We start from the raw sequence: 26290 nt of genomic DNA on the forward strand, positions 1-26290 counted from the left end.
GTGTTCCATACATTGATGATCAATGAGTTCATCCAGGAAGAGAAGAGAACCCAGTTCTGAAACCTTGAGGAACTCCAGCATTGAGAGATTTGGTAGAAGAAAGGACACTAAGGATCTACCAAAGAGGTAGGGAGCAAATAAAAGAACGTGATGCCACGGAAGCAAAGAAAAGCTCAGTGTACATATGACCCAGAAGGCTTAATAGGATCTTTGCAATCTGTCCTGAAATAGAACTCATGACTTATTTATACTTATACTGTACAAATGAACTGATACTTACCCAGCTTTTATTGCCATACACTTTTTAGGTGCTTAGAAAATGCATGAAGTATGGAGTATCAGTTAAGAAAGAAAAGCATTGTTGTAGAAGATAATTCTATAGTTACTATAAACTCCTGTAAGTCCAGAGATGTTCTTTTGCCTCTTATATGTGACATGGATAAACTTCTCTTATCAGTTCCTATATTAGTGGATTTCAGAATATTGAAATATATTTTAAAGAAAATAAAGTTACTTTCAAATCTTGTATTACTTTATCACATAAAATTTTCCTTACAATGTTTTGTCTTTTGTATTATTGTCAGATTAAGCTTCCTACAATGTAACTGATTGCAGTTCCCTTTATTAAAAAATCCTGAATGATGTTGCATTTCATGTACAGTAAAATTTACACTCTTTACCCCTGTAGCTTGGGATTCCATGCCCTGCTGAATTTTGTCCCAAACAATTCCTTTTTAATATCTCCCACCACTCTCTTTAATGTAGTCCATAATACAGTCTGACCGCAAAAGTATCGGATTTTTTTGCTTAATCTGTTTTCCTGCTTCCTGGTCTTTGCTAACGCTGTAACCTCTACCTAAAATGCCTTTGTTTCTTCCTCCCCATATTTCAAAAAGCCTACTTACTTTCCAAGGTACAAACTATTTTCTCCTCCTCTGAAAACGTTCCTGAGCCGGAAATTGTCTCCCTTCTAATTTATATGTCTCCTCTTATGTCATTTGCTTCTCCAGTATATTGTTGCAATATTGTACATTTCTGACAGCTTCAGTTTGACTCATGTCTCCTTCTGATTACCCCGTAACACTCCCATGGTAGTGCCTTTTTTATAGAAGTGGTTTAAGAGGTAAAATTTTTGTCTCTCTTCAATCTGTACTTGTGTTAACTGTACTACTTTTCCATTTTTCTGTATGATCCAATGATGCCATTGCTCCAGACTTCCCGGCTCAGGTGCTAGGCACAAGGGATGATGAGCTGGCAGACACTGTTAACATTAAACATAAAGAGGGGATCTACAGTAAGAGGGTGGTAACTAAGGCATCCTTGTCAATGGGGAAAAAAACCCTTTCAGAAAGATAATGCAGGTGACTGGATTGGCTTTGTGTATTCTGTGGCCTTTTTTTTTTCCTGTTCATCTTAAATGAGAGTGTTGTCCAGGCTTTCTTTTTTTTTCTGCTTTGTTAATGCAAACTTTTCTCCTAGCTGTTTTATTGGATATGTACAAGAAGGAAAATAAAAAATCTTTTTAAATGCTTTAGATTTTTGAAAACTGTAGACTTTATTTTCACTATGGGAAATATATTGCAACTTTTGAAATGAAATAATATCCATTTAAGTATGTTTTAACGACTAAAATTCATAGAAAATCTGGATTAAAATGCCTTGTGAATTTATCTGTCAGATGGTACAAACTAATATCTCATAGGCTGGATTCTGCAGGAAAGTGTATGGCTCACATGGTGTTTAACTTTTTAAAACTTTTGCTGCCAACATCTAAAAATAAGATTTTGGGCTTCCCTTGAGAAGTCAGAATATGTAGTTGCACTCAACTTGTATTCCTCCATGGCAGTTATCGTTGACCCTGAGGCATGGTTGTCCTCTGCAGAGAGGACATACATTCTCCTGTTTGCTTCAGTCCCCACGAGTCTCAGACTCAATCCACTTCATACATCTACCTTGTCAGTCTGGTGACTGTGGGTATTTGAGTTTTCATCCTTGCCCCTAGATATAGGCCCTGCTGTTTTATAAAAGCTTTTAATCTTTAGGAATCTGCATGATTTTTTTTCCTTTGCATCCCTGACATTGTGCTTCTTTAATTGATGCACAGTAGTATTTATTAAATGAAAATTCCCGGAGCCACTGAAAATTCTACTTGTATACTTGCATGTGTTGCTTTGTTGCATTTACAGTTTTTTTATTCCTGCGCATAGCTATTAGGCAAATAGGACCTACTGATCCCGGGGCAGTATTCAAACATAGGCTGGCTCTATGTTCCAGTTTTGGCATAGTGTTAATGACTTCATGTGATGTTGTTAATGCTTTTATGAGGAAACCGAATGAAAGGCTGCTTGCTAAAGTGCACACATTTATTCTTCCAGATAACTTTTTGTTGCACTGAAAAGCATTTTGAAGTCTTTTGAAATAAGATGATAAAAGAAGCACATCTGCCAGTTAACATGGAGGCTGCCAAGTAAATAGAAAGGCAAATATTTTTGCAAAATGGAGTTCATAAATGAAAACTCTCATATACTAGCTATATACTAGTGGCAATTCGGTACATATAGATAACCCTGTGATCCCACTGTCAGACAATTGAGAAGAAGGTGGATACGGAAACATTGGCAGGGAACAAAGTGATACGCTAAGGGAACTCCGTCAGAAGTCTGCACAATGAACTTACCAAATATAACTCACCTCTAGTTTGCATTTGGTAAGGATGATGTGTGTGAAATAAAGTTGGGCTTTGTTAACTGAGGGACCCCTCTAACCTCCCACTTGTTATGGGGGTCTACTGCTACTATTATTGTTGGTCTATTTCCAGACTGCATCCTAAGGAAAAGTCCTCCTATTTCACCGTTGGAGAAGCCCAGCCTCAGAGCCTCTCACTTTAAAGGATTAAGGAGAATAGGGGGAAGATACCTGCTGGGGAAAATTGAATAGTGACTTTTGTATAATAGCTAAGTGAGCCCAGTAAATATATCAGAAGTAAAAATCTCAGTAGAAGGATTGGAATATAAAACTGAGAAAATCTGTTAGGAAACAGAACATAAAAAGAAGGGAAAAGAAAAAAAATTCAAGATTGGCCCCAAAGGGTCAACATCAAAAAACAGGTGTTCCATAGAGATAATAGAGAAGATAGAAAAAAAGGACTCAAAGGACTAGTATAGGAATAAATTCCAAAACTGAAGGATATGAATTTCCATGTTAATAGGAACTGTCATGTACATAAAAATCCACACCAAGGCACATGACCTTGAAATTTCGAAACACTGGCAAGGAAAGAGATTCTGAAAGCTTCCAGAAAGAAAACAGGTACCATATAAAGAAATGCAAATTAGACTGACGTTAAGCTTTTCAAAAATAATACATGGAACTAGAAACCAAAGGAGTAATGCCTTGAAATTCTGAGGGAAAATTATTTCACTAAATAAAACGAAGGAGTAGATTTAATATTTGTTAAAGGAAAACATGGGATGGAGGAAATGGGGACAACATAAGAGAGAGGGGAAAGGAATTGCCATTGCAGTGTTGGTACAGAAGCTCTAGAACAAGATCAGATTGAGGACTGCAAGAAAAAGGTCAAGTTGATAGAATACCTTATGTAGTTGACTGTATTTAGAAGAGATTTTCAATTCTATTTACATTTATGAGGATGATGTAGGGATTGGTATATAGAAACATAGCAAATGCAGAAATAGGCAATTATTAACTCCTCAGTAAAAGCAAAACTTTGTAAAAGAAAACAAATGTGATTACAGTATACTAGTTGGTTTAACTGTGAATAATAGAAACAAAACACAATCACTGAATATTGATTTCATCATCGTGACTACTATTTACATAATATATAAACAATGAACATTAATATAGGACTAAAACTTTTCAGAAGATAGATTGAGGGAATATGGGTGTGACAGGAAAGTTCTATAAAAGGTAAATCCATATGATCCTAGAAGGAAATCAAAAAATAATTTCTGGAACTAAAAAGGATACAGCAATATAAAGCATGTTATTTGGAAACAAGGATAGTGATACTAGAAGAAATGGCTAAATAAACTGGTGGTGTTTGAAAACTGTTGATTTCTGTTATAAGTTTACTGGAACTATTTGACTTTCAAAACCATTTGTACATGTTATTTTGATTAGTTTATAGTTTATTTTCCCTTACCTCCCAAAACATGGAAGAGATGGAAAATGATATATTTGGCAAATACCAACTAAAATAAAGCTAATGGGCAATGTTAATATTGACAAAATAAAATTCCAGACCAAAAAATATTAATATATATTATGAGTTTACCTTGTAAGAACAAAAGGCTCAAATATACCAATAAGATAAAATTTGAGTTTATTTTCTTTTACTCAAACTTGTATGCAGGAAAAATGACAGGAAAATATAGGTAAACCCAACAATACATACCTATCAGAAACTGAGAGACCAGGAAAGAAAATTAAAGTAGACAAGATTTTAAAATGGACTTTAAAAGTTTGACTTAGTACAGAGAACTTTTCATTTTTTAAAGAACACACGGAACACTTAGAAAAATTGATGAAGCTGTTGGTTTTGAAGAACTGATGTTCAAAAAGAACAGCTTCTTTGACTACAGTGTAGCTAAATTAGGACTCAACAATAAAAACATGGAATAACAAAACGAAACAAAAATCTGTTTTATGGGTTAAGTAGTAATTGCCCCAAAATTCCTGTCCCCAGGAAACTTCAGAATGTGATGTTATTTGGAAATAGGGTCTTTGCAGATGTCATTAGTTAAAGATCTCTAGGTTATATCATCCTGGATGTAGGGTGGGCCTTAAATCCAATGATTAGTGTACTTACAAAAAGAGGAGAGGAGGCCATGTGAAGACAGGAGCAGAGATTGGAGTTATGCTGTCCAAAGCCAGGGAGCACTAGGGGTCACTAGAAGCTGGAAGAGACAAAGAAGGATTCTCCCAGATAGACTAGTTCTAAAACATGGCTTTAGAAACTAAATCCAACATTTCCAGTAACCATAGGAACAGTTAAAATAAACTTTGCCATGAAAGCCCTTATATCATGCTTGATATAGGGAGGTAGGAAGATGTAAGAACCAGGACACATGAGACATGACATTTTATCTACAACTCCTGTTTGCTTTACTGAGGGTGTAGTTTCAAATTCAGTCACCCTCTTCAGCTTCAGACTCAGATTCTTCTTCAGCATTTTTGAGCCACTCTCCAAACTTTTTCATTTGCTCAAGGATAACACTTTTCCCCTTGGCAGCATGTGCATCTTTATACCATTTCAGAATGGGTTCTTCACTCAGAACTTCAGCTTTATAAAAGAGCAGCACTATTTTCTGGAAGGCTTTCATGAAACGAATGTCGTCATAGCAATACTCCTGAATCTTCAGTAACGGAGTCAGTTCAGACTGACCTTGAGTTGTAAAGGCAGCAAGGAGAGGGCTGTATTGCTTCAAGCGTTTGATGGCTTGCTCTGCTACAAGCTCCTCTTTTTTGTTCCATTCCACGGTGCTCATTACACTGGACCATACTATTCCGATGACAACTGGTTCTGGGATGTTGTTTTTTTTCATCTCCTCCTTGACATACAAAATTTTATCCTTAAATGGATCACCACGAGACATCTGTTCTTGAAGTTCTTTCTGGAGTTCCTTACGAGCTCCTGTGGTTTGCTGATTCCAAACATACTCTGAAAGCTCTTTCAAGCCTGCCTCGGTAAAATACTTTGTGAAGTGTTCAATGCTTTGTTTATTGGCAGGAAAAAGTTCCATCAGTCTGTTATCCATGCTCACTTTCCAAAGACTTGGAGCTACTGCATTGATATCTTTTTCATTTATCCATGATTTAAAGAGCTTTACAACCAAAGCTGCTGAAACCCCTTTAACCAAATTCTCATTATAAAGGCTATTAAGAGTGGATGCATTAAGTGTTCCAGTAGCCAGAAGGACACCGGTCAACATAGCCAGGTTGTTCCTCTCCGACTCTGAAAAACCCTTTAAGAACAGCAGCAGCTTTTTAACCTCATCTTCAAAACCTTTCTCCAGGTATTTGTAGCACCTGATTAACTTGTTAAAAACCTGAGCAAATGCTTACATGGTCTCGAGGTCTTCTTGTGCTGCGAACACACAGACATCTGTACGCATCATGTCATCTGCCAGTGTACCGCCTGGGGCCAGCATTCCACCGGCCACCAGAATGTCAAAGAGTGTTTCTGCATATCGGCAGTAATCAAGTTTTGCTCCAGAAGCATCAAGAAACTTTGCTACTGCTTCCAAATCAGTACCAGTTTCAGTTAAGCCTTGAATAATGCAGTCTTAAAACTGAGTAGAGTCAAACCTCTCTTTTGCATCTCTTTTTCTGGTTTTAAAACGCTGGCCTGATAGCGTTGCCTTTACTGCTTTTGATTACTCATAAAAGACACCCGAATTTAAGGCGAAGAGAAAAGAGCCAGAAATCCCAGAGGTGGCGGCAACTGCGGTGGTGTCTCCTCCGCCACATGAATATTCTTTACAGCAGTTTTCGTAATAGCTCCAAACTGGCAATTACCCAGAGGCCATTATTTTTATATGTACTATGCCATTATTTTTCCAGTAGTATGAGTGAATTGTAGCATATTGCCACTGTTGAATAGTAACCAGTAAATGAGACTGAGTAAAAGACAAATATATGTTTTAACACTTAACGAATCTTACAAATATAATGTAAGAGAAGAAAGCAAGACATAAAGGCTATGTGCTGTATTATTCCATTTATATAAAGTTCAGAAATATAAGTCATTTGTTGCATTTAAAATGGGGTGTTATGCTCAGCCTGGGGGAGATTGAAAGAATGAGGGGAGAGAATGTAGGGTTCTAGGCAGATTTTTTTTTAAAAACCTGGGTACATGTTCACTTTTTACCAATTCAGAGTTCTCTGTGCATTTTTTGATACATGTCTTCTGATACATAATGCAAAAGATTTTTTTTAAGATACTTTTTTAAAAACAACAAAAAATAAGTACTTAGAAATGAATCTCACAAAGGACATGCAAAACTAATGTAGAGAAAATGATAAAGCTTCATTGAAATATATTAAGGAAGACTTAAATAAATTCAATGAATCGCTACTCAAAATTCCAGTAGAATTTTTCATGGAACTTGACAGGCTGATTCCAAAATTTGTTGGAAAATCAAGAAGTCTATTTAAAGAATAAGGTAAGGGAACTTGCCATACCAGACATCAAAAGACTTATATGTGTGTGTGTGTGTGTGTGTGTGTGTGTGTATACATATATAAAATTTATATATAATTTATATATGTATAAAATATATATATTTAAGATCTCACTTGCAAAGGAATAAACAAAGAAAAGTGGAACAACATGTTGACCCAGAAACACACCCATGAATGTGGAAACTAATATATGACACAGATGACATAAGAATCCTAAGACATAAGAAAGGGTAAACTATTCAATAGTGTTTGGGCCATTGATTATATATGTAAGAAAAAATAAAATCAGATAGATCCCTGCTGCACACTAAACAAAAATGTAGTCCAAATGATATTAAATGTAAAAAGGAAATCTTTAAGCTTTTAGAATTTAGATGACTATCCTTTGACCATGAAATAATGATTTCTTAAATAAGACACACAAAGCACAGACCACGAAGGAAAAAGAAAACAAGTGGTATTATTAAAATGAAAAATTTTGTGCACCGAAAGACATCATAAATAATTCAAAGACAAGACACAGACTGAGAGAAGATATTTGAAACTCATACAACCTACCAAGAAATTTTATAGTAATGTTCATTGTAATGCTTTTCAATATTAAAAAATTAGAAATAGCCTAAAGTGTATCAACAGGTGAAAATTGATATATTAATTCCATAGAATTCTACATAACACTGAGAATGAGTTCATTAGAGTCACTAAGAGTAAATCCCCCAATCGTAATACTGAGTGTAAAAGGCAAGTTACTTAAAGGTACACAGAGTATTATACCCTTTATATAAAGTTTAAAGACATGCAAAACAATCCAGTACCTTGTTGACTAATACATGCAGCACTGTATAGTAAAAAGTTCAAGAACATCTTTGAGATTGACGAACTCTAAATTGAGCTTAAGGTTGCTACTGAAAAGAGAGAATGGTATCATTGAGGCTTTACACAGGGTATCATTATCATTATATCATTATATCTGTAATGTTTTATCTTATTTCTTAAGCTCTATAGTAGACACATTGGTGTTCATTATGTTGTTTTTAGTAATCTGTATTGCCTTTCTGACTGCTCTGTTGAAAAATATTCATGCTTGGAGATAGGAAGTGAATCTCTTGTCAATCCATTGTAAAAAACATAACCATATTAACTGCTTGATAACTGTATCCTAGTTGTTGTATTGGTGATTTTTAATTTATTTACCAACATTAGTATTTTGCACTTGAGTTTTCTCATACAATAAAAAAGAAAAGAGCTGATTTTAAAAGACCAATAAGGTAGATAAATCTCTAGCAAGTATGACCAAGAAAAACAGAAAGAAAATAGAAAGCGTTAGACAAATTTAACCTCAGGAGATTTTAAAAAGTTATATGAGTATAATATATAAAATCTAGATGATATAGATGCTTTTCTAGGATTATACGAAATATCAAAATTTGCCCCCTAAGTGACAAAAATGTTGAATAGGCTTGTTCAGATGTACTTTACTACTTTGAAAGATACCTGATCTGGATTTTTTTTTTTTTAACTGTTGCATCAAATCAACAAAGAACAGATTTTGTTTAAAGTGATTGTACACAGAAGAATATGGAAAACTTTCCAAACCCCCCAAAACTGTCATATGTAATAAAGTCCTTGAAACTGTCACAGCTTTTACATGGTTGAGCCTAAGAGATGCTTTTTTTCCTAATATATAAGGAGGTTTTTGTTTTTGTTTTTGTTTGGGGTGGAGGGGGTGGATTACTTGCTTGTGTTATCTTTTCCTTCTCCCTGGGATCAAATGACATCATTATTCCAGATGCTCAAGTTCAAGTTCTCATCACTGGGGATGAGGACCTCTCAGACAAAAACCAGAAAAAGGAGATCTACAGTAAAAGGGCAGTGACCGAGGCTGCTCGATCTGAAGAAAAAGAATCCTTGCAGAAAGACACTACAGGTAGTGGAACTGTAGAATTATCTGCCTACTGTTCTATTCTGGCCTTCTAAAATGAATATAAATAGAAAAGTATTATATATTCTTGCTCTCTTCAACCCTGCATCTTCTTCATATGTGAAATAGGATGTTAGCTGCAACTTTTGGTATACATTGGCAGGTAAAACTAACATTTTTAAAGCTCTTTGAGATATTTTTGGAGAACTTTGTGAATATTGTACACAAATTAATCTCATTGCCAGAAATTCACATAATGGACTTTTTAAAACTCTACTGATAAAAATATTTGTTGCCATGAGATACTAATTCTCTAATAAAATTGTTTTACATAGGCCTTTGTTCTTCAGGAATTTAGCTTGTTTACTTCCTAACAACCTACCCAGTTAATTTACTTCGGTAGGACTGTGCTGATTAAAAATGCCTGTAAAAGTGTGTTTAGTTTAGGATAGTTTTGGCTCTGAGAGATGAAAACAAAAACAAAATGACATTGGCTTAAAGAAGACAGAAAAGAGTATCAGGGAACAAAGCTCTTTCTCTCCTGTTGCTTCAACATTTTAGCCTCCATTCTCATGCTGTAGTTATCAGACACGTATTCCAGCCAGCAGAAAGGAAAAAAAAGGAAAAAGAAAAAAGTGTATTTCTTCCTTTAAATACTTCTCAAAAGTTAAATGTACCATTCCCCTTCCATCCTATTGGCCAGACTTATTCACACGGTCACACCAACCTATGTTGCCAGGGAGGCTGGGAAATATAATCTCTATGATGGTATGCCCAGCTAAGTCAGGTTCTATTTTAGAGGAAAAGGAAAATGGATTTCGGAGGACAGCTGGTAGTCTGCCACAAGTATAAATAAAAACATAGTTTGGAGTATAATTAGCCACTTCTCTTTTTTTGTGTATTGCTTCTTTTTCAGAAGTTATATTGTATTCTGGGCAATATAGTATTCGAAAATTTACCCGCTTTTTTGCTGTTTTTAAACGAATGCTTCAGAAAAAGTTTTGATCATGTTAATCTCCTCATCAGAAAGTTTTCATTGCCCTTGAAAATAAAAACTAGGACTTCGCTGGTGGTGCAATGGTTAAGAATCCGCCTGCCAATGCAGGGGACACGGGTTCCAGCCCTCCTGTGCTCCGCAACAAGAGAAGCCACCGCACTGAGAAGCCCGCGCCCCACAATGAAGAGTAGCCCTGCTCGCCGCAACTGCAGAAAGCCCGCACGCAGCAACGAGCACCCAATGCAACCAAATAAATAAATAAATAAATAAATACATTTATTAAAGAAAAAGAATGAAAACTAAACTTTTTGAGCCTAGTCTTTCAGAACAGTAGAATGGGCTCCCAAAGAACCTTTCAAAGGCTAATTTTTCTCCTTTCCTTACAAATTCTATAATCTAATAAATTATATACTTGCACTGTTTCTTAGATGTTCCGTTGCTTTCCTGATTCCATTTTTTTCATATGTATTCACCTTTGCCCAAAATGCTTTTCTCTTTCCATCTCAGTTTTTTGGTTTGTTTTAAACATCTTTATTGGAGTATAATTGCTTGACAATGGTGTGTTAGTTTCTGCTTTATAACAAAGTGAATCAGCTATACATATACATATATCCCCATATCTCCTCCCTCTTGCGTCTCCCTCCCACCCTCCCTATCCCACCCCTCTAGGTGGTCACACCGCACTGAGCTGATCTCCCTGTGCTATGCGGCTGCTTCCCACTAACTATCTATTTTACATTTGGTAGTATATGAGTCCATGCCACTCTCTCACTTCGTCCCAGCTTCCCCTTCCCACTCCCCGTGTCCTCACGTCTGTTCTCTACGTCTGCGTCTTTATTCCTGTCCTGCATCCATCTCACTGTTTATCCAGTGTAACTCTCTTCTCACACTAGTAGATGCTTGAGAGGTATTTTAAAATAATTTTTGTCAGCTTCCTGTCTGAATCTTGATTTCCCTCTCTTAGGTTCCAGTGCTGCTGCTGCTTCAGAGCAGTCAGCTCAACTACAAGACACGAAGATTGATAATCTACCAGACACTAAAGCCATTAAACAGAAAGGGGAGATCCACAGTAAGAGGACAGTTCCTAAGGAAGCCTGGCCCGAAGAGGAGAAATCCTTGCAAATAGATATTGCAGGTAATGGGGAGCGGGGTAGGGGGTGTGAGAGAGAGAGAGCATGCACACGCAAACGCCTGTGTCTACGTGTTTCCACTTAATTCTGATGAGACTATAGTCTCACAATTTAAACAGAGTTCCATCTTTTTAGTTTTTGCTTTCTTATGCATATCACTTCAGTGCTTCTTTGTCTGTGTGGATGTATGTATTTATTTGTAAGATAATTGTTACTTCTGGGAAAAGACACTGGCAATTTAGAAACAAAATTACAATTAAATACCCAAGGCTGATAGTATTAGAAGTGAAGTACCATGTCTCAACACTGAAACAGGGGAGGGAAAGCTTAAGGCATTCCAGATGACTGTGACAAAGACAGAAAGAATCTCAATACAAACTTTTAAAAAATTACAATAAAAAAGACCCAAGATCAAATCTATTTATGTTTACCCATGGCCCCCTTTTTCTAATAACATAAAAGAAAAGTGTATAGGACACAAGCCGTTACTAGCTAGCTGTCAAACTTTATGTCTTAGAGGAATATAGAACAGTATCCAGATAAGCAAAGAAAGGAGTCAAGAAGCTAATCTAGCGATACTGTATTTTGAAAATAGTCCTCGTGCAGCTGCTAACATCAAGAAAGTATTAGATGGATTTTTTCCATAAGGCCACCAAGACTACACAGTGGGAAAAGAATAGTCTCTTCAACAAATGGTGTTGGAAAACTGGATATCCACATGCAGAAGAATTAATTTGGACCATTACCTTTTACCATATACAAAATTAACTCAAAATGGATCAAAGATCCAAACAGAAGAGCTAAAATTATAAAACTCTTAGAAGAAAACATGGGGGGAAAGCTTCATGACATTGGATTTGGCAATGATTTCGTGGATATGACACCAACAGTATAGGCAACAAAAGCAAAAATAAATAAATTATACTATATCAGAATTTAAAACTCTGCTTCAAAGGACACAATCAACAGAGTTAAAAGACAACCTGTGGAATAGGAGAAAATATTTGCAAATCATGATAAGTGATCAATATCCAGATTATATATGGAACTTCTAAAAGTCAACAACAAAGAAACCCAATTTAGAAATGGGTAAAGGACTCGAATAGACAATTCTCCAGGGAGTATATATGAATGGCCAACAAGTATATGAAAAGATGCTTAATATCACTAATCATCAAAGAAATGCAAATCAAAACCACAATGAGATACTACTGCACACCTATTAGGATGGGTAGTATCAAAAGAACAGAAAATAACAATTGTTGGCAAGGATGCAGAGAAATTGGATCCCTTGTGCACTGCTGGTGGAAATATAAAATGGCACAGCCATTATGGAAAACAGTATGGAGGTTCCTAAAAAATTAAAAATAGAATGACGATATGATACAGCAATCCCACTTCTGGGTGTATATCCAAAGGAATTCAAAGCAGGAGCTCAGAGATATCTGCACACCCATGTTCATTGCAGCATTACTCACAATAATCAAGATACGTCCATCAGCAGATGAATGGATAAATAGAATGTGATATATATACAATAGAATGTTATGCAGCCTTAAAAGAAGAAAATCCTGTCACATGCTATAACATAGGTGAATCACAAGGACCTTGTGCTGAGTGAAATAAGCCAGTCACAAAAAGATAAGCACTGTATATTCCACCTACATGAAGTCTCTGAAATAGTGAAACTCATAGAAACAAAGTAGAAAAGTGGCTGCCAACGGCTGGGGAGAGAAAGGAGGGGGAGTTCATGTTTATTGGGTATAGAGTTTCAGTGTTGCAAGATGAAGATGTTCTAGAGATCTGTTGTGCAACAGTGTGAACATACTTAACACTGCTGAACTGTATGCTTAAAACTTGGTTAAGATGGTAAATTTAATCTTCTGTGTTTATCACACACAAAAAAGAATGTGTAAGATGAAAAAACAACATTGCAACTCTGCAGTGGGTAGTCTAGGAGACATAGCTTGGAAAAGAAAGATGGAAATATAACCTGCAGAAGCATACTCTAGCCCAGGCCGCACAGAGGAGGTGAGCGGCGGGCGGGCAAGCGAGAGAAACTTCATCTGCAGCTCCCTATCGCTCCCCATTCCTCACGTTACCGCCTGAACCATCCCCCCACCCCCCACCCCCCACCCCCCACCCCCGTCTGTGGAAAAATTGTCTTCCCTGACACTGGTCCCTGGTGGCAAAAAGGTTGGGGACCGCTGCCCTAGAGGACCCTCAAGGAGAAATGGATAATACAGAACACTAGAGAGCTTGAACACACATACTTAGCCCATGACAGACCATAGAAATGAAATTAAAAACAACAAGAAAAGCAGAGTTAGAGAAACATCTGGAAATAATGAGGTTGATGTGTATAAATGTTTGTATGCTTTTAAAAAACAACCTTTCAAATGCTCATAGAACATTTTTTTTTCAAACAGCTTTTTTAATATGTAATGCACATATATAATTCTCCCACTTAAAGTGTACCATTTAATGATTTTTACCCTATTCACAGATATGTGCAACCATCAGCACAGTTGACTTTAGAACATTTTTATCACCTCAGAAAGAAACCCTATACCCCTTAGCTATCACCCCTCTATTTCCTCATCACCCACCTCCCCCCAAGCCCTAAGTCAACCACTGATCTACTTTGTCTCTATTATAAATTTTCCTATTCTAGACCTTAATACAAATGGAATCATTTAATGTGTGGACTTTTGTGACTGGCTTCTTTTAACTCAGCATGATGTTTTTGGGTTCATCCAAGTTAGGGCTTGTATCATTATTTTATTCCTTCTAATGGCTCAATAATATTTCATCGTATGTATGTATCACAGTCTGTTTATCTGTTTGTTGATGGACATTTGGTTGTTTCCACCTTTTGGCTACTATGAATAATGCTTTTATAAAATAATGATTTTATATTTATAAAATATAAATGCTTTTCTCTTCATGTACAGGTTTTTATATGGGCAGTATGTTTTCATTTGTCTTGGGTATGTACCCAGGAATGGAGTTCCTAGATCATGGGATAACTTTATATTTCATCATCTGAGGAGTTGTCAGACTGTTTGCCAAAGTGGCTGCACCATTTTACATTCCCAGGAGCAATGTATGAGGATTTCAATTTCTCTACAAACTCAGCAACACTTATTATCTGACTTTTTCATTGGATCTATTCTAGTGGATGTGAATTTGTATCTCATTTTGCTTTTGATTTGCATTTGCCTCATGATTATGATGTTGAACATCTTTCTGTGTGCTTATTGGCCAGTTGTGTGTTATCCTTGGAGAAATGTGTATTCAGATCCTGGCCTGGTTTTTATTTGGGCTATTTCTCTTTTTTATTGAGTTTTAAGAGTTCTATGTATTCTAGATACACATTCTTATCAAAATTTTGATTTTGATATATTCTCCCATTCGGTGAGTTAAAATTGGGAAGTATGAGTCCTCCAACATTACCTTATTTTTCATGATTGTCTTGGCTATTCTGGGTCCTTGACAATTCCATATGCTTGCAAAATTTCTACTAAGAAATCAGCCAGGATTCTGATAGGGATTGTGTTGAATCTGTGATCACTTTGGTGAGAATTGCTTTCTTAACAGTAAGTCCGTGGACTTGGGATGTTTGATTTAGATAGATATTTATTGATTTAGATATTTATTTAGTCTTTAATTTCTTGCAGTCATTTTTTGTAGCTTTCAGAGTAGAAGTTTTTCTCTTCTTATGGTAAATTTACATTAATATTTTAATTTTTTTGAGGCTGTTGTGAACAGAATGGTTTCCTTTTGCTTTTCTTTTTGTTTTTGGCTGTGCTGCTTGACTTGAGGGATCTTAGTTCCCCAACCAGGGATCTAACTTATGCCCTCTTGCAGTGGAATTGCAGAGTCCTAACCACTGGACTGCCAGAGAATTCCCCCAGAATGGTTTTCTTAATTTCATTTTCAGTTTGTTAATTGCAAGTATATCATAATACAATTGATTTTTTTAATATTTAACTTTTATTCTGCAACGATGCTGAACTCGTTTATTAGTTCTAAATGGTGAATGGGATTGTCTGCTTAATTTGTCTTTCTTAGCTTTCGTTGTTAGTATGTAGAAATGCAGCAGATTTCTGTGTATTAATTTCATATCCTGAAACTTTAGCGAATTCACTGATGAGCTCTAGTAGTTTTCTGGTAGCAGCTTTAGGATTTTATAGTATCATGTCGTCTGTAAAAACTGACAGTTTTACTTCTTCTTTTCCAATTTGGATTCGTTTTATTTCTTTTTCTCCTCTGCTTGCCGTGACTAGGACCTTCAAAACTATGTTGAAAAAAAGTGGCGAGAGTGGACATCCTTGTCTTGTTCCTGATCTTAGGGGAAATGCTTTCAGCTTTTCACCATTGAGTATAATGTTAGCTGTGGGTTTGTCATATATGGCCTTTATTGTGTTGAGGTATGTTCTCTCTGTGCCCACTTTCTAGAGAGTTTTTATCATAAATGTGTGTTGAAATTTGTCAAAAGCTTTTTCTGCATCTATTGAGATGATCATATGGTATTTTTTAAAATAAATTTATTTTATTTCTTTATTTTTGGCTGTGTTGGGTCTTCATTACTGTGTGCGGGCTTTCTCTAGTTGCAACGAGCGGGGGCTACTCTTTGTTTCGGTGTGCGGGCTTCTCATTGCGGTGGCTTCTCTTTGTTGCGGAGCACAGGCTCTAGGCGCACAGGCTTCAGTAGTTGTAGCACGCGGGCTCAGTAGTTGTGGCTCACGGGCTCTAGAGCACAGGCTCAGCAGTTGTGGCACACGGGCTTAGTTGCTTCACGGCATGTGGGATCTTCCGGGACCAGGGCTCGAATCCGTGTCCCCTGCAATGGCAGGCAGATTCTTAACCACAGTGCCACCAGGGAAGCCCCCTTTTTTTCTTGATGAGTCTTCCTAAAGGTTTATCAATTTTGTTTATATTTTCAAAGAGCCAGCTTTTAGTTTCATTGATCTTTCCTATTGTTTTTCTAGTCTCTATTTCATTTATTTCTGCTCTGATATTTATGATTTCTTTCCTTCTACTAACTTTGGTTTTTATTTATTCTTCTTTCTCTACTTGCTTTAGATGTAAGTTTAGGTTGTTAATTTGAGATTTTTCTTGTTTCCTGAGGTAAGCCTGTATCACTATAAACTTCCCTCTTAGAACTGCTCTGTCTGCGTGCCATAGGTCTTGGATCATCGTGCTTTCGTTTTCATTTGTCTCTAGGTAGTTTTTGATTTCCTCTTTGATTTCTTCAGTGATCCATTGGTTGTTTAGTAGCATATTGTTTAGCCTCCACGTGTTTGTGGTTTTTGCAGTTTTTTTTTTTCTTGTAGGTGATTTCTAGTTCCATAGAGTTGTGGTTGGAAAAGAAGCTTGATATGATTTCAGTTTTCTTACATTTACCAAGGCTTGTTTTGTGGCCTAACATGTGATCTATCCTGGAGAATGTTCCATGTGCACTTGAAAAGAATGTGTATTCTGCTGCTTTTGGGTGGAATGCTCTATAAATATCAGTGAAGTCCCTTTGGTCTAATGTGTTATTTAAGGCCTGTGTTTCCCTATTGATTTTCTCTCTGGATGATCTGTCCATTGATGTAAATCGGGTGTTAAAGTCCTTACTATTATTGTGCTGCTGTTGATTTCTCCTTTTATGTCTATTAATATTTTGCCTTATGTATTCAGGTGCTCCTATGTTGGGTGCATATATATTTACAGTTGTTATATCTTCTTCTTGGATTGATCCCTTGATCATTCTGTAGTGTCCTTCTTTGTCTCCTGTGACAGTTTTTATTTTAAAGTTGATTTCATCTAATATAAATATTGCTACTCTGGCTTTCTTTCGATTTTCATTTGTGTGGACTACCTTTTCCATCCCCTCACTTTTAGTCTGTATGTGTCTCTAGATCTGTAGTGAGTCTCTTGTAGGCAGCAAATACACGGGTCTTGTTTTTGTATCCATTCAGCCAGTTTGTGTCTTTTGGTTGGAGCATTCAGTCTGTTTACATTTAAGGTAATTATCGATACGTACGTTCGTACTGTCATTTTGTTAATTGTTTTGGATTTGTTTCTGTAGGTCTTTTTTTCCCCCTTCTTTTGTTCTCTTCTCTTGTGATTTGATGACTATCTTCAGTGTTATGTTTAGATTCCTTTTTTGTGTATGTGTGTATCTGCTACAGATTTTTGGCTTGTGGTTACCTTGAGGTTATTGTATAGCAGTCTCTGTATATATATGGTGATTCTTCTAAATTGCTGATGTCTTACTTTCAAATGCATTTGCAATTACCCTCCATGTGTACTCTCCTCCCCTCATGATTACTGTTTTTTATGTCATGTTTTACATCAAATTGTTTTGTGTATCCCTTAACTGCTTATCGTGGATACAGATGATTTTACTACTTTCGTCTTTTAATCTTCCTGCTAGCTTTGTTTGTGAATGATTTCCTACCTTTACTGTATGTTTACTGGTGAGCTTTTTTGTTCCATAGTTTTCTTATATCTAGTTGTGGCCTTTTCTTTTGCACCTGGAGAAGTTCCTTTAACATTTGTTGTAAAGCTGGTTTAGTGGTGCTGAATTCTTTTAGCCTTTGCTTGTCTATACAGCTTTTGATTTCTCTGTCAAATCTGAACAAGAGCCTTGCTGAGTAGAGTATTCTTGGATGTAGGTTCTTCCCTTTCATCACTTTACATATATCATGCCAGTCCCTTCCGACCTGCAGAGTGCCTGCTGAAAAGTCAGCTGACAGTCTTATGGGAGTTCCTTTGTATGTTGTTTGTTGCTTTCCCCTTGCTGCTTTTAGTATTCTCTGTATCTTTAATTTTTGACATTTTGATTACAGCGTGTCTTGGTGTGCTCCTCTTTGGGTTATCCTGTATGGGATTTTCTGCGCTTCTTGGACTTGGATGACTATTTCCTTTCCCAGGTTAGGGAGGTTATCAGCTATTATCTCTTCAAATATTTTCCTGAGCTCTTTCTTTCAAGTGTTTTCCCGAGCTCTTTCTCTCTTCTTCTGGGACCCCTGTAGTGCGAATATTAGTGCTCTTGATGTTGTCTCAGAGATCTTTTAAACCGTTCTCATTTCTTTTAAAATCTTTTTTCTCTTCAGTGGCAGTGATGTCCACTACTCTGTCTTCCAGCTCACTGATCCATTCTTCTGAATCCTTTAGTCTACTTTGATTCCTTGCACTGTATTTTTCATTTCAGTTATTGTATTCTTCATCTCTGGTTGTTCTTTATATTTTCTAACTCTTTTCTCAAAACTTATGACTTCTCATTCTGTGCATCCATTCTCCTCCTGAGTTCTTTGATCATCTGTATGATCATTACTCTGAACTATTTCTTGGGTAGATTGCCTATTTCCACTTCACTTAGTTCTTCTTCTGGGATTTTATCTTGTTCCTTCATTTGAAACATATTGCTCTGCCATCTCATTTTGTCAATAAGTTGCTATTTGTATTTTTATGTATGTAGTAGGTAAGTTACATCTGTCAACCTTGGAGAAGTGGCCCTCTGTAGGAGGCGTCCTGTGCACTTCAGCAGCGCACTCCCCTCTTGTTACCCAAGCTGTGTGCTCTAGGGGTTCACCCTAAGAGGGCTACTTGGGCCTTCTGTTGTGGTGGGCTAACTATGTGGGCAGTCTGGTAGGCCCCTAGTCTGGTTGGTTGCCAGGTCCTGCCTTGTGTGGATGCTGCTGGCTGCTGCTTAGCAGGGCCTGGTCACAACGTGGCTGGTTGCAGAATGCTAGGGGCCCCGGGGCTAATGCTGGCTCACTGGTGGGTGGAGTCAGGGTCCTGAAGACCCTAGGGTTGTTGCCTACCCACTGGTAGTTGAAGCCAGGTCATGGGGTTAGTGCTGGTCTACTGGCAGGCAGAGCTGGTCCCTGGGTCCAGCTGCAGGGTCCTGGGATCCCAGAGCTCATTTCAGGTTGTCGAGGGGGTGGTGTCGCTTCCTGACACAGTTGGGTACAGGGTCTGGAGTGTCCTGAAGGTTTCCTTGGCCTGCTAGTGGGCCAGTCCATGGCCCAGCTGGTCCCAGGGTAGGCTCTGGCCTGCATTGAGGAATCATAGTTTTCTTGCTTTGAGTGCCTGCATCCTGGTGAATGAGACTGGTCTAGAAGCTTGGCCTGGCTTCCTGGTGGGAGAGTCCTGTGCCTGTCTACTGGTGGGTGGTGCTGGGTCTTGGCCCTCTGGTGGGCTGGGCCATGTCTAGGGGCTAGTCCAAAGGCAGCTGTGAGCTTTTTTGTCTTTAGGCAGCCTGTCTGCTAATGGGTGGAGCTGTGTCCTGACCCAGTTAGTTCTTTGGCCTGAGGCGTCCCAGCACGGTTGCCTGCAGGCTGTTGGGTGGGGACAGGTTTTGGAGCTAATGAGCCAATATGTCATCCACCAACAGTATTCCCCAATATGTCTGCCACCAGTGTCTATGTCCCCAGGGTGAGCCGCAGCCACCCTTCCCCAACCCCTGCCGCTCCAGGAGACTCTCCAAGACCAGCAGGTAGGTCTGGCCCAGGCTCCTATCAAATTACTTCTTTGGCCCTGTGTCCCAGGGTATATGAGATTTCATGTGCACCCTTTAAGGGTGATATCTCTATTTTCCCCAGTCCTGTGGGGCTCCTGCAATTAAGCCTTTCTGGCCTTCAAAGCCAAATGCTCTGTGGGCTCATCTCAACAATGCCAGACCCCCAACCTGGGAGAACCTCTGTAATATATTTACTCTCCAGTTTTCGTTGCCTACATAGGGGTTATGGAATTTGATTATATTGTGAGTCTCCCCCTACTACTGGTTTTGTTGCGGTTCCTTCTTTATGTCTTTTGGTGTAGGAGATCTTTTCTGGTGGGTTCCAGTGTTTTGTGTGTGTGCGTTTTTTTTTTAATGGATGCTCTGCGGATAGTTGTGATTTTGGTGTGCTTGTGAGAGGAGGTGAGCTCAAGGTCTTTTTACTCTGCCATCTTGCCCACTTTCCTCTATACCACATTTTCTTTTTTTTGTTTTCTTTTAATTTTTATTGGAGTATAGTTGCTTTACAGTGTTGTGTTAGTTTCTACTGTACAGCAAGGTGAACCAGCTATACGTGTGTATATATATATATATATATATATATATATATATATATATCCCCTCTTTTTTGGATTTCCTTCCCATTTAGGTCACCACAGAGCATTGAGTAGAATTCCCTGTGCTATATACAGTAGGTTCTCATCAGTTATCTATTTTATACATAGTATCAATAGTGTATATATGTCAGTCCCAATCTCCCAATTCCTCCCACCCCCCATACCACACTTTCCTTATCTATTCATCCATCAGTGGACACTTAGGTGGTTTCCATGTCTTGGCTATTTTAAATAATGCTGCAGTGAGCACAGATATACGAATATCTCTCCAAGACCAAGCTTTCAATTGTTTTGTGTATAGACCCAGAAGCAGAATTGCTGGGTCATATGGTAGTTGCATTTTAACTCTTTGGGTAACCTCCATACTGATTTCCATAGTGGCAACACCAATTACATTCTCACTAACAGTGCACAGGAAAAGGAACCTTTAGCTCCATATCCTCACTAATGCTTGTTATTTCTTGTCTTTTTGATGATAGCCATTCTAACAGGTGTGAGGTGATATCTCATTGTGGTTTTGGTTTACATTTCCCTGATGATTATTGGTGCTGAGCATCTTTTCCTGTATTTGTTAGCCATTCGTATGTCTTCTTTACAAAAATGTCTATTAAGATCCTGTGCCCATTTTTTAATGGGGTTGTTTGTTTGTTTGTTTTTATTTGAGTTGAATTCTTTGTCTATTTTGGATGTTAACCCCTTGTCAGATATGTCATTTGCAAATATCTTCTTCCATTCAGTAGTCTGATGGTTTCTTTTGCTGTGCAGAAGCCTTTCAGTTGGATGTACTCCTACTATTTACTTTTGCTTTTGTTGTCTTTGCTTTTGGTGTCAAATTCAAAAAATTATTGCTAACACCAGTGTCGAAGCTCTTACTGCCTATGTTTTCTTCTAGGAATTTTATGGTTTCAGACCTTACATTTAAATCTTCAATCCATTTAGAATTGATTTTTGTGTATGGTGTAAGATAATGCTTCAGTTTCATTCTTTTGCATGGGGCTATCGAGTTTTCCCAATACCATTTATTGAAGAGACTATCCTTTCCCCATTGTATATTCTTGGCTGCTTTGTCATAAGGTAATTGACCTTACATGTGTGAGTTTATTTCTGGTCTCTCTATTCTTTTCCATTGACCTACATGTCTGTTTTTATGTCAGTACTATACCATTTTGATTACTGTAGCTTTGTAATATAGTTTGAAATCAGGAAGTGTGATGCCTACAGTTTTCTTCTACTTTTTTAAGATTGCTTTGGCTATTTGGAGTCTTTTGTGGTTACATACAAATTTTAGGATTGTTCAATTTTTGTGAAAAATGCCATTGGAATTTTGATAGGGATTGCATTGAATCTGTAGATTGTTTTGAGTAGTATGGACATTTTAACAATATGAATTCTTCCAATCTGTGAGCACAGAATATTTTCCCATTTGTTCATGTCTTTTTCAGCTTTTTTCATCAATGTTTTCAGTATACAGGTCTTTTACCTCCTTGGTTAAATGTATTCCTAGGTATTTTATTCTTTTGATGCAATTATGAACAGGATTGTTTTCATTTCTTTTTCTGGTAGTTTATTATTAATGTATAGAAATGCAACAGATTTTTGTCTGTTAAATAATTTTGTATACTGCAACTTTACTGAATGTTTTAGTTGTAACAGTTTTTTTGGTGGCGTCTTTAGGGTTTTCTATATCTAAAACCATGTCATTTTCACATAGTGACAATTTTGCTTCTCTTCTGATTTGGGTGCCTTTTGTTTCTTTTTCTTGCCTAATTGCTCTGGCTAGAACTTCCAATACTGTGTTCAATAAACGTGATGCCGGTGGATATCCTTGTCTTGTTCCTGATCTTAGAGGAAATGCTTTCCATTTTTCACCATTGAGTATGTTAGCTATGGTCTTGTCAGAAATGGTCGCTGAGCTATGTTTCCTGTATACCTACTTTGTTGAGAGTTTTTATCATGAATGGATTTTGAGTTTTCTCAAATGCTTTTTCTACATCTATTGATTATATGAATTTTGTCCTTTATTTGGTTAGTGTCATGCACCACATTGATTGATTTGTAAGATGTTGAACCATCCTTGCATTCCTGGAATAAATCTCACTTGATCATAGTGTATAATCCATTTAATATATTATTGAATTTGGTGTGCTAATGTTTTGTTTGGTTTCTTTTTGCATCTATGTTCATCAGGGATATTGGCTTGTAATTTTCTTGTAGTGTATCTACACTGGGTATCTAGGTAACGTCTGGATAACAGGGTAATGTGGGCCTTATAAAATAAGTTTGGAAGTGTTCTCTCCTGTTCTGTTTATTGGAAGAGTTTGAGAATCTTTCCTATTAATTCTTCCTTAAATGTTCGGTAGAATTCAGCAGTGAAGCCACCTGGCTCTGGACTTTTGTTCATTGGGAGGTTTGGGAGTCTTTTTATCCTTTAGATATAAAAGCAGACTCCATGTATCCCACTATATTTGGGGGAAATTGTCTTAGGGATTCCCAGAGTATTTAGTGAAAATTCTGATTACCAATAATCTATAGAGAAGGTAAAATGGATCCCATAGTTACAAGTGATACTGTGTTTCATATGTATGTCTGTTTCTTCCATGACTTAGAACTCTTAAGAATGTGTATGGAAACTGAATTAACGTTTACAATTATGGTTTATAGTTGTTAAGATGTTCTACATCTTAAAATGCCTATTTTGATATAGAATGACTGTCAAAATGTGAAGATGGAAGATGGTAAATTTTATTAGGTGTATTTTACCACAATAAAAAAAATGGAGGGGGTGTGAAGATGGTTCAGAAAAAAGAATTTTTCAAGGCTCTAAAACATATAAAGAGTTGGAGTTTTAAAAATTCCATCCATTTAATTACTGATGATAAAAATAAAGTCTCGGGTTTCTTAGCTGAAAATGAGATTAATAATACCTCTCTCTCAGTTTCATAAGAGGGGAAAAAGCAGATATAGAGCATATATCATAATAGCCCACACATAGCAAGCAGTAATACATAGCAGCTGCTGTTACAATCCCAAGAACCTAAATGCCCTCCTCAAGGTCATACAGCCAGTCTGTGGCAGAATCCAGCCCAGAATCTGGGTCTTTTGATCCGGAGTCTCTTAAACTATTACCATGCCAATCTGGCCACTAGGCACAAGGCATGAATCCTTTGTCCAGGCAGTGAATTTTCTGAAACTTTATATAGACCATTCTTTCCTTCAGTCTTCGTTTTGTATCTAAAGAATTAAATGTGAATACTATTTCTAAAGGGAATGCAAATATTTTGAAAGTCCTTCAAAATCTTTTTTTTTTTTTTTTTCGCCTTTTCAGAGTCCAGATGTCATTCAGAATTTGAAAATACCACCCATTCTGTCTTCAGGTCAGCTAAGTTTTACTTTCATCATCCAGTGCACCTACCAAGTGATCAAGATTTTTGCCATGAATCCTTAGGAAGAAGAGTTTTCCTGAGGCATTCTTGGAAAGATTCCTTTCAGCATCATCCAGACAAACAAAGAGAACACACTTGCCTTCCTTCCTCTTATCAAAATGTGGCAAAGACAAAGTCAGATTATACCAGAATAGAGAGCCTCAGTATCAATGTAAGCTTGGAAAACAAAGAAGTACAGCATACTACTAAAAGTCAGGCTAGAGATTTTCCAAAATATGACAAACAAGTTAATGACCTAAAAAGGGATCATAAGGCCACCCCAGAGTTAACAACTCAGCACACTGTGAGTTTAAATGAACTCTGGAACAGGTATCAGGAGCGACAGAGGCAACAGAAACCTCCTGAGTTCAGTGCCAAGAAGGAACTTTCCTTGGTGGAGCGACTTGATCGTTTGGCTAAACTTCTTCAGCGTCCCATCACACATTCTCTCCAGCCCTCAGAAAGGACACAGGATGATAGCAAGGGGGAACAAGATGTTAAGGAATGGAGTGGTAGACAGCAACAGCAGAACAACAAGCTTCAGAAAAAGAAACGGTATGAAAGCCTGGAGAAATGCCGTAAAAACACAGGCGATCTTAAAAAAAAAACAAGGTTCTTTCTACTCATCAAGCTGGGAGGGCCAATCACATTACAATTGAACAGATTAAATTTGATAAATATATTCTGAGAAAACAGCCAGGTTTTCATTATATAAATAACACTTCTTCAGATTCTAGACACTCAGAGGAGAGTGAGCTGCTCACAGATACTGCCGCCAACATCCTTTCCACCACCACTTCTGTGGAATCAGATATATTGACCCAAACAGATAAGGAAGTGACTCTGCATGAGAGGGGCAGCTCTATTTCCACCATTGATACTGCCCGACTGACTGATCCATGCTTTTGGCCATGAAAGAGTTTGTTTGTCACCCAGGCGAATTAAACTAGACAGCAGCATCACCGACCATCAGAGGAGATACCTTGAGAAGCGGAGCGAGAAAAACAAGAAACCATTGAATACAGGTTACCCCCAAATTACTTCAGAGCACACCAGAAGGAAACACATCCAGGTACATGGCTACAAATTCCATCTGGCAATGTGACTGCATTTTTCATGGACTTGTTAGTTAAGCTTTGCACACAGGTGAAAAATAGCCAATTGCCCTTTCCTCACTATAACATTTCTTACCAGCTGGAAAAGAGTGAGAAAGTGTAGTACAGTGCTGTTTGAGTCGTCATTCTTTTCATCAACACTCCTTTACGAATTACCCTTTGGATGAAAGGCTTTGCTGCTAAATGCTTCAAAATCTGCAAAGTCTATACCTTTGGTACAGGGGAGCTTCAAGTTTAGAATGACCTCCATTCTGAACAATATTGCCTGGTTTTTTTGCCTGTTGGTTTTTGTTTATTCATTCCTTCCTGTCTTTTAAGAAATTTTGAGGTGCTTTTAAGCGCGCGCACACACACACAGACACATACATATGTAAGTAATATGATATGATTGTTTTTTAAGTAAATGAAGAATTGGAATGATGGAAAATTAGACTGAAGCCAGGGAGGGGTGAGCTACAACATGATTTGAAAACTAAATACATGAAGAATTAAGAGTGACGGGAAGGCAAGTTGATACCTTGTGGATGTGGTTGCTAAAAATGAGCCACAAATTTTGCTTTATGTTTTCTAGCAATTACTGTTGCTAGAATTTTGTGACCACTTACATAACTCGAATATAAAAGCAAGCGAAATTTTCAAAAGCATTACAGATATTTCTGGTACTGAGACTTCTTAAATTTCTCTCGTCTGTCCTCATAAAGAAGGCGTTGTGGTGTAACAAAATCCTCAACGGCGTCCTTACAGTACATTCTCAGTAACAACAATCATGTAAGGCTAATAGGGCCTTAGTTTAGGGAATTCCATAAAGGCAGATTTCAAGGGGTCAGTAAATGCAGACCATTACTTTAACCCAAGATAAAACTGATTTGGAGAGGTGCTCTCCAAATAGGGATACTTGCAAAATGGTTCATTGGAGTATGAACCTTTTAAAATTTATATTTTTGTATATGTTTTACAGTGTATGAGTACAGCAATAATATATAATTTATAAATAAATACCTACTTTAGTAGTTTGTACTCAAAAATATTTTATCAGTGGGACCCCATGATCAAAACAATTTGGAGACCACTAGTTTAGCTGAAAGAAGGCACAAAACATTCAGACATTTAACCATAAATATTATTTCTCAATTGAGTTTTTGGTAGGTATTAAATGACAGTAATTACACATATAAATAGTACAATAAGACTCTTTTTTAAAGTAAGCCAAAAATTGGGACAGACACAGATTGAGGCTTTTTGTTCCATAGAGGAGGTAGGGGGAAAGGATGCAGATAGAGGGTTCTTTGGTGTGTGTACTAAAATACATATACATAACAAAGTTTACAGTTTTATCATTTTAAAGTATGCAGTTCAGTGGCGCTGAGTATATTCACAGTGTCTTA

The 26290-nt window shown here is 37.3% G+C and overlaps 1 protein-coding gene and 1 long non-coding RNA gene across 4 annotated transcripts in view; one reads left to right on the forward strand and one right to left on the reverse strand.

Annotated features, from left to right (window-relative positions):
- Nucleotides 1-6393, reverse strand: part of LOC130709337 (eIF5-mimic protein 2-like) — a 35901-nt gene extending 29508 nt beyond the window's left edge. For 2 of the 3 annotated variants that reach the window (XM_057557848.1, XM_057557849.1), the window contains exon 1: nucleotides 4832-6039. In XM_057557848.1, coding sequence (XP_057413831.1) covers nucleotides 5151-5954 — 804 coding nt within the window. In that variant the 5' untranslated portion in view covers nucleotides 5955-6039 and the 3' untranslated portion in view covers nucleotides 4832-5150. Of the gene's footprint in view, nucleotides 1-4831 lie in introns of all 3 variants that reach the window. The other variant, XM_057557850.1, reaches the window with a different exon arrangement.
- Nucleotides 1290-23863, forward strand: LOC130709350 (uncharacterized). The gene is made up of 4 exons (XR_009009853.1): nucleotides 1290-1361; nucleotides 8996-9133; nucleotides 11089-11259; nucleotides 23694-23863. It is a non-coding gene; the product is annotated as an uncharacterized LOC130709350 (long non-coding RNA).
- The last annotated feature ends 2427 nt before the right edge of the window (nucleotides 23864-26290 follow it).

Source organism: Balaenoptera acutorostrata, chromosome 12 (assembly GCF_949987535.1).
Source record: "Balaenoptera acutorostrata chromosome 12, mBalAcu1.1, whole genome shotgun sequence".
In the NCBI taxonomy this organism is placed as follows: domain Eukaryota; kingdom Metazoa; phylum Chordata; class Mammalia; order Artiodactyla; family Balaenopteridae; genus Balaenoptera; species Balaenoptera acutorostrata.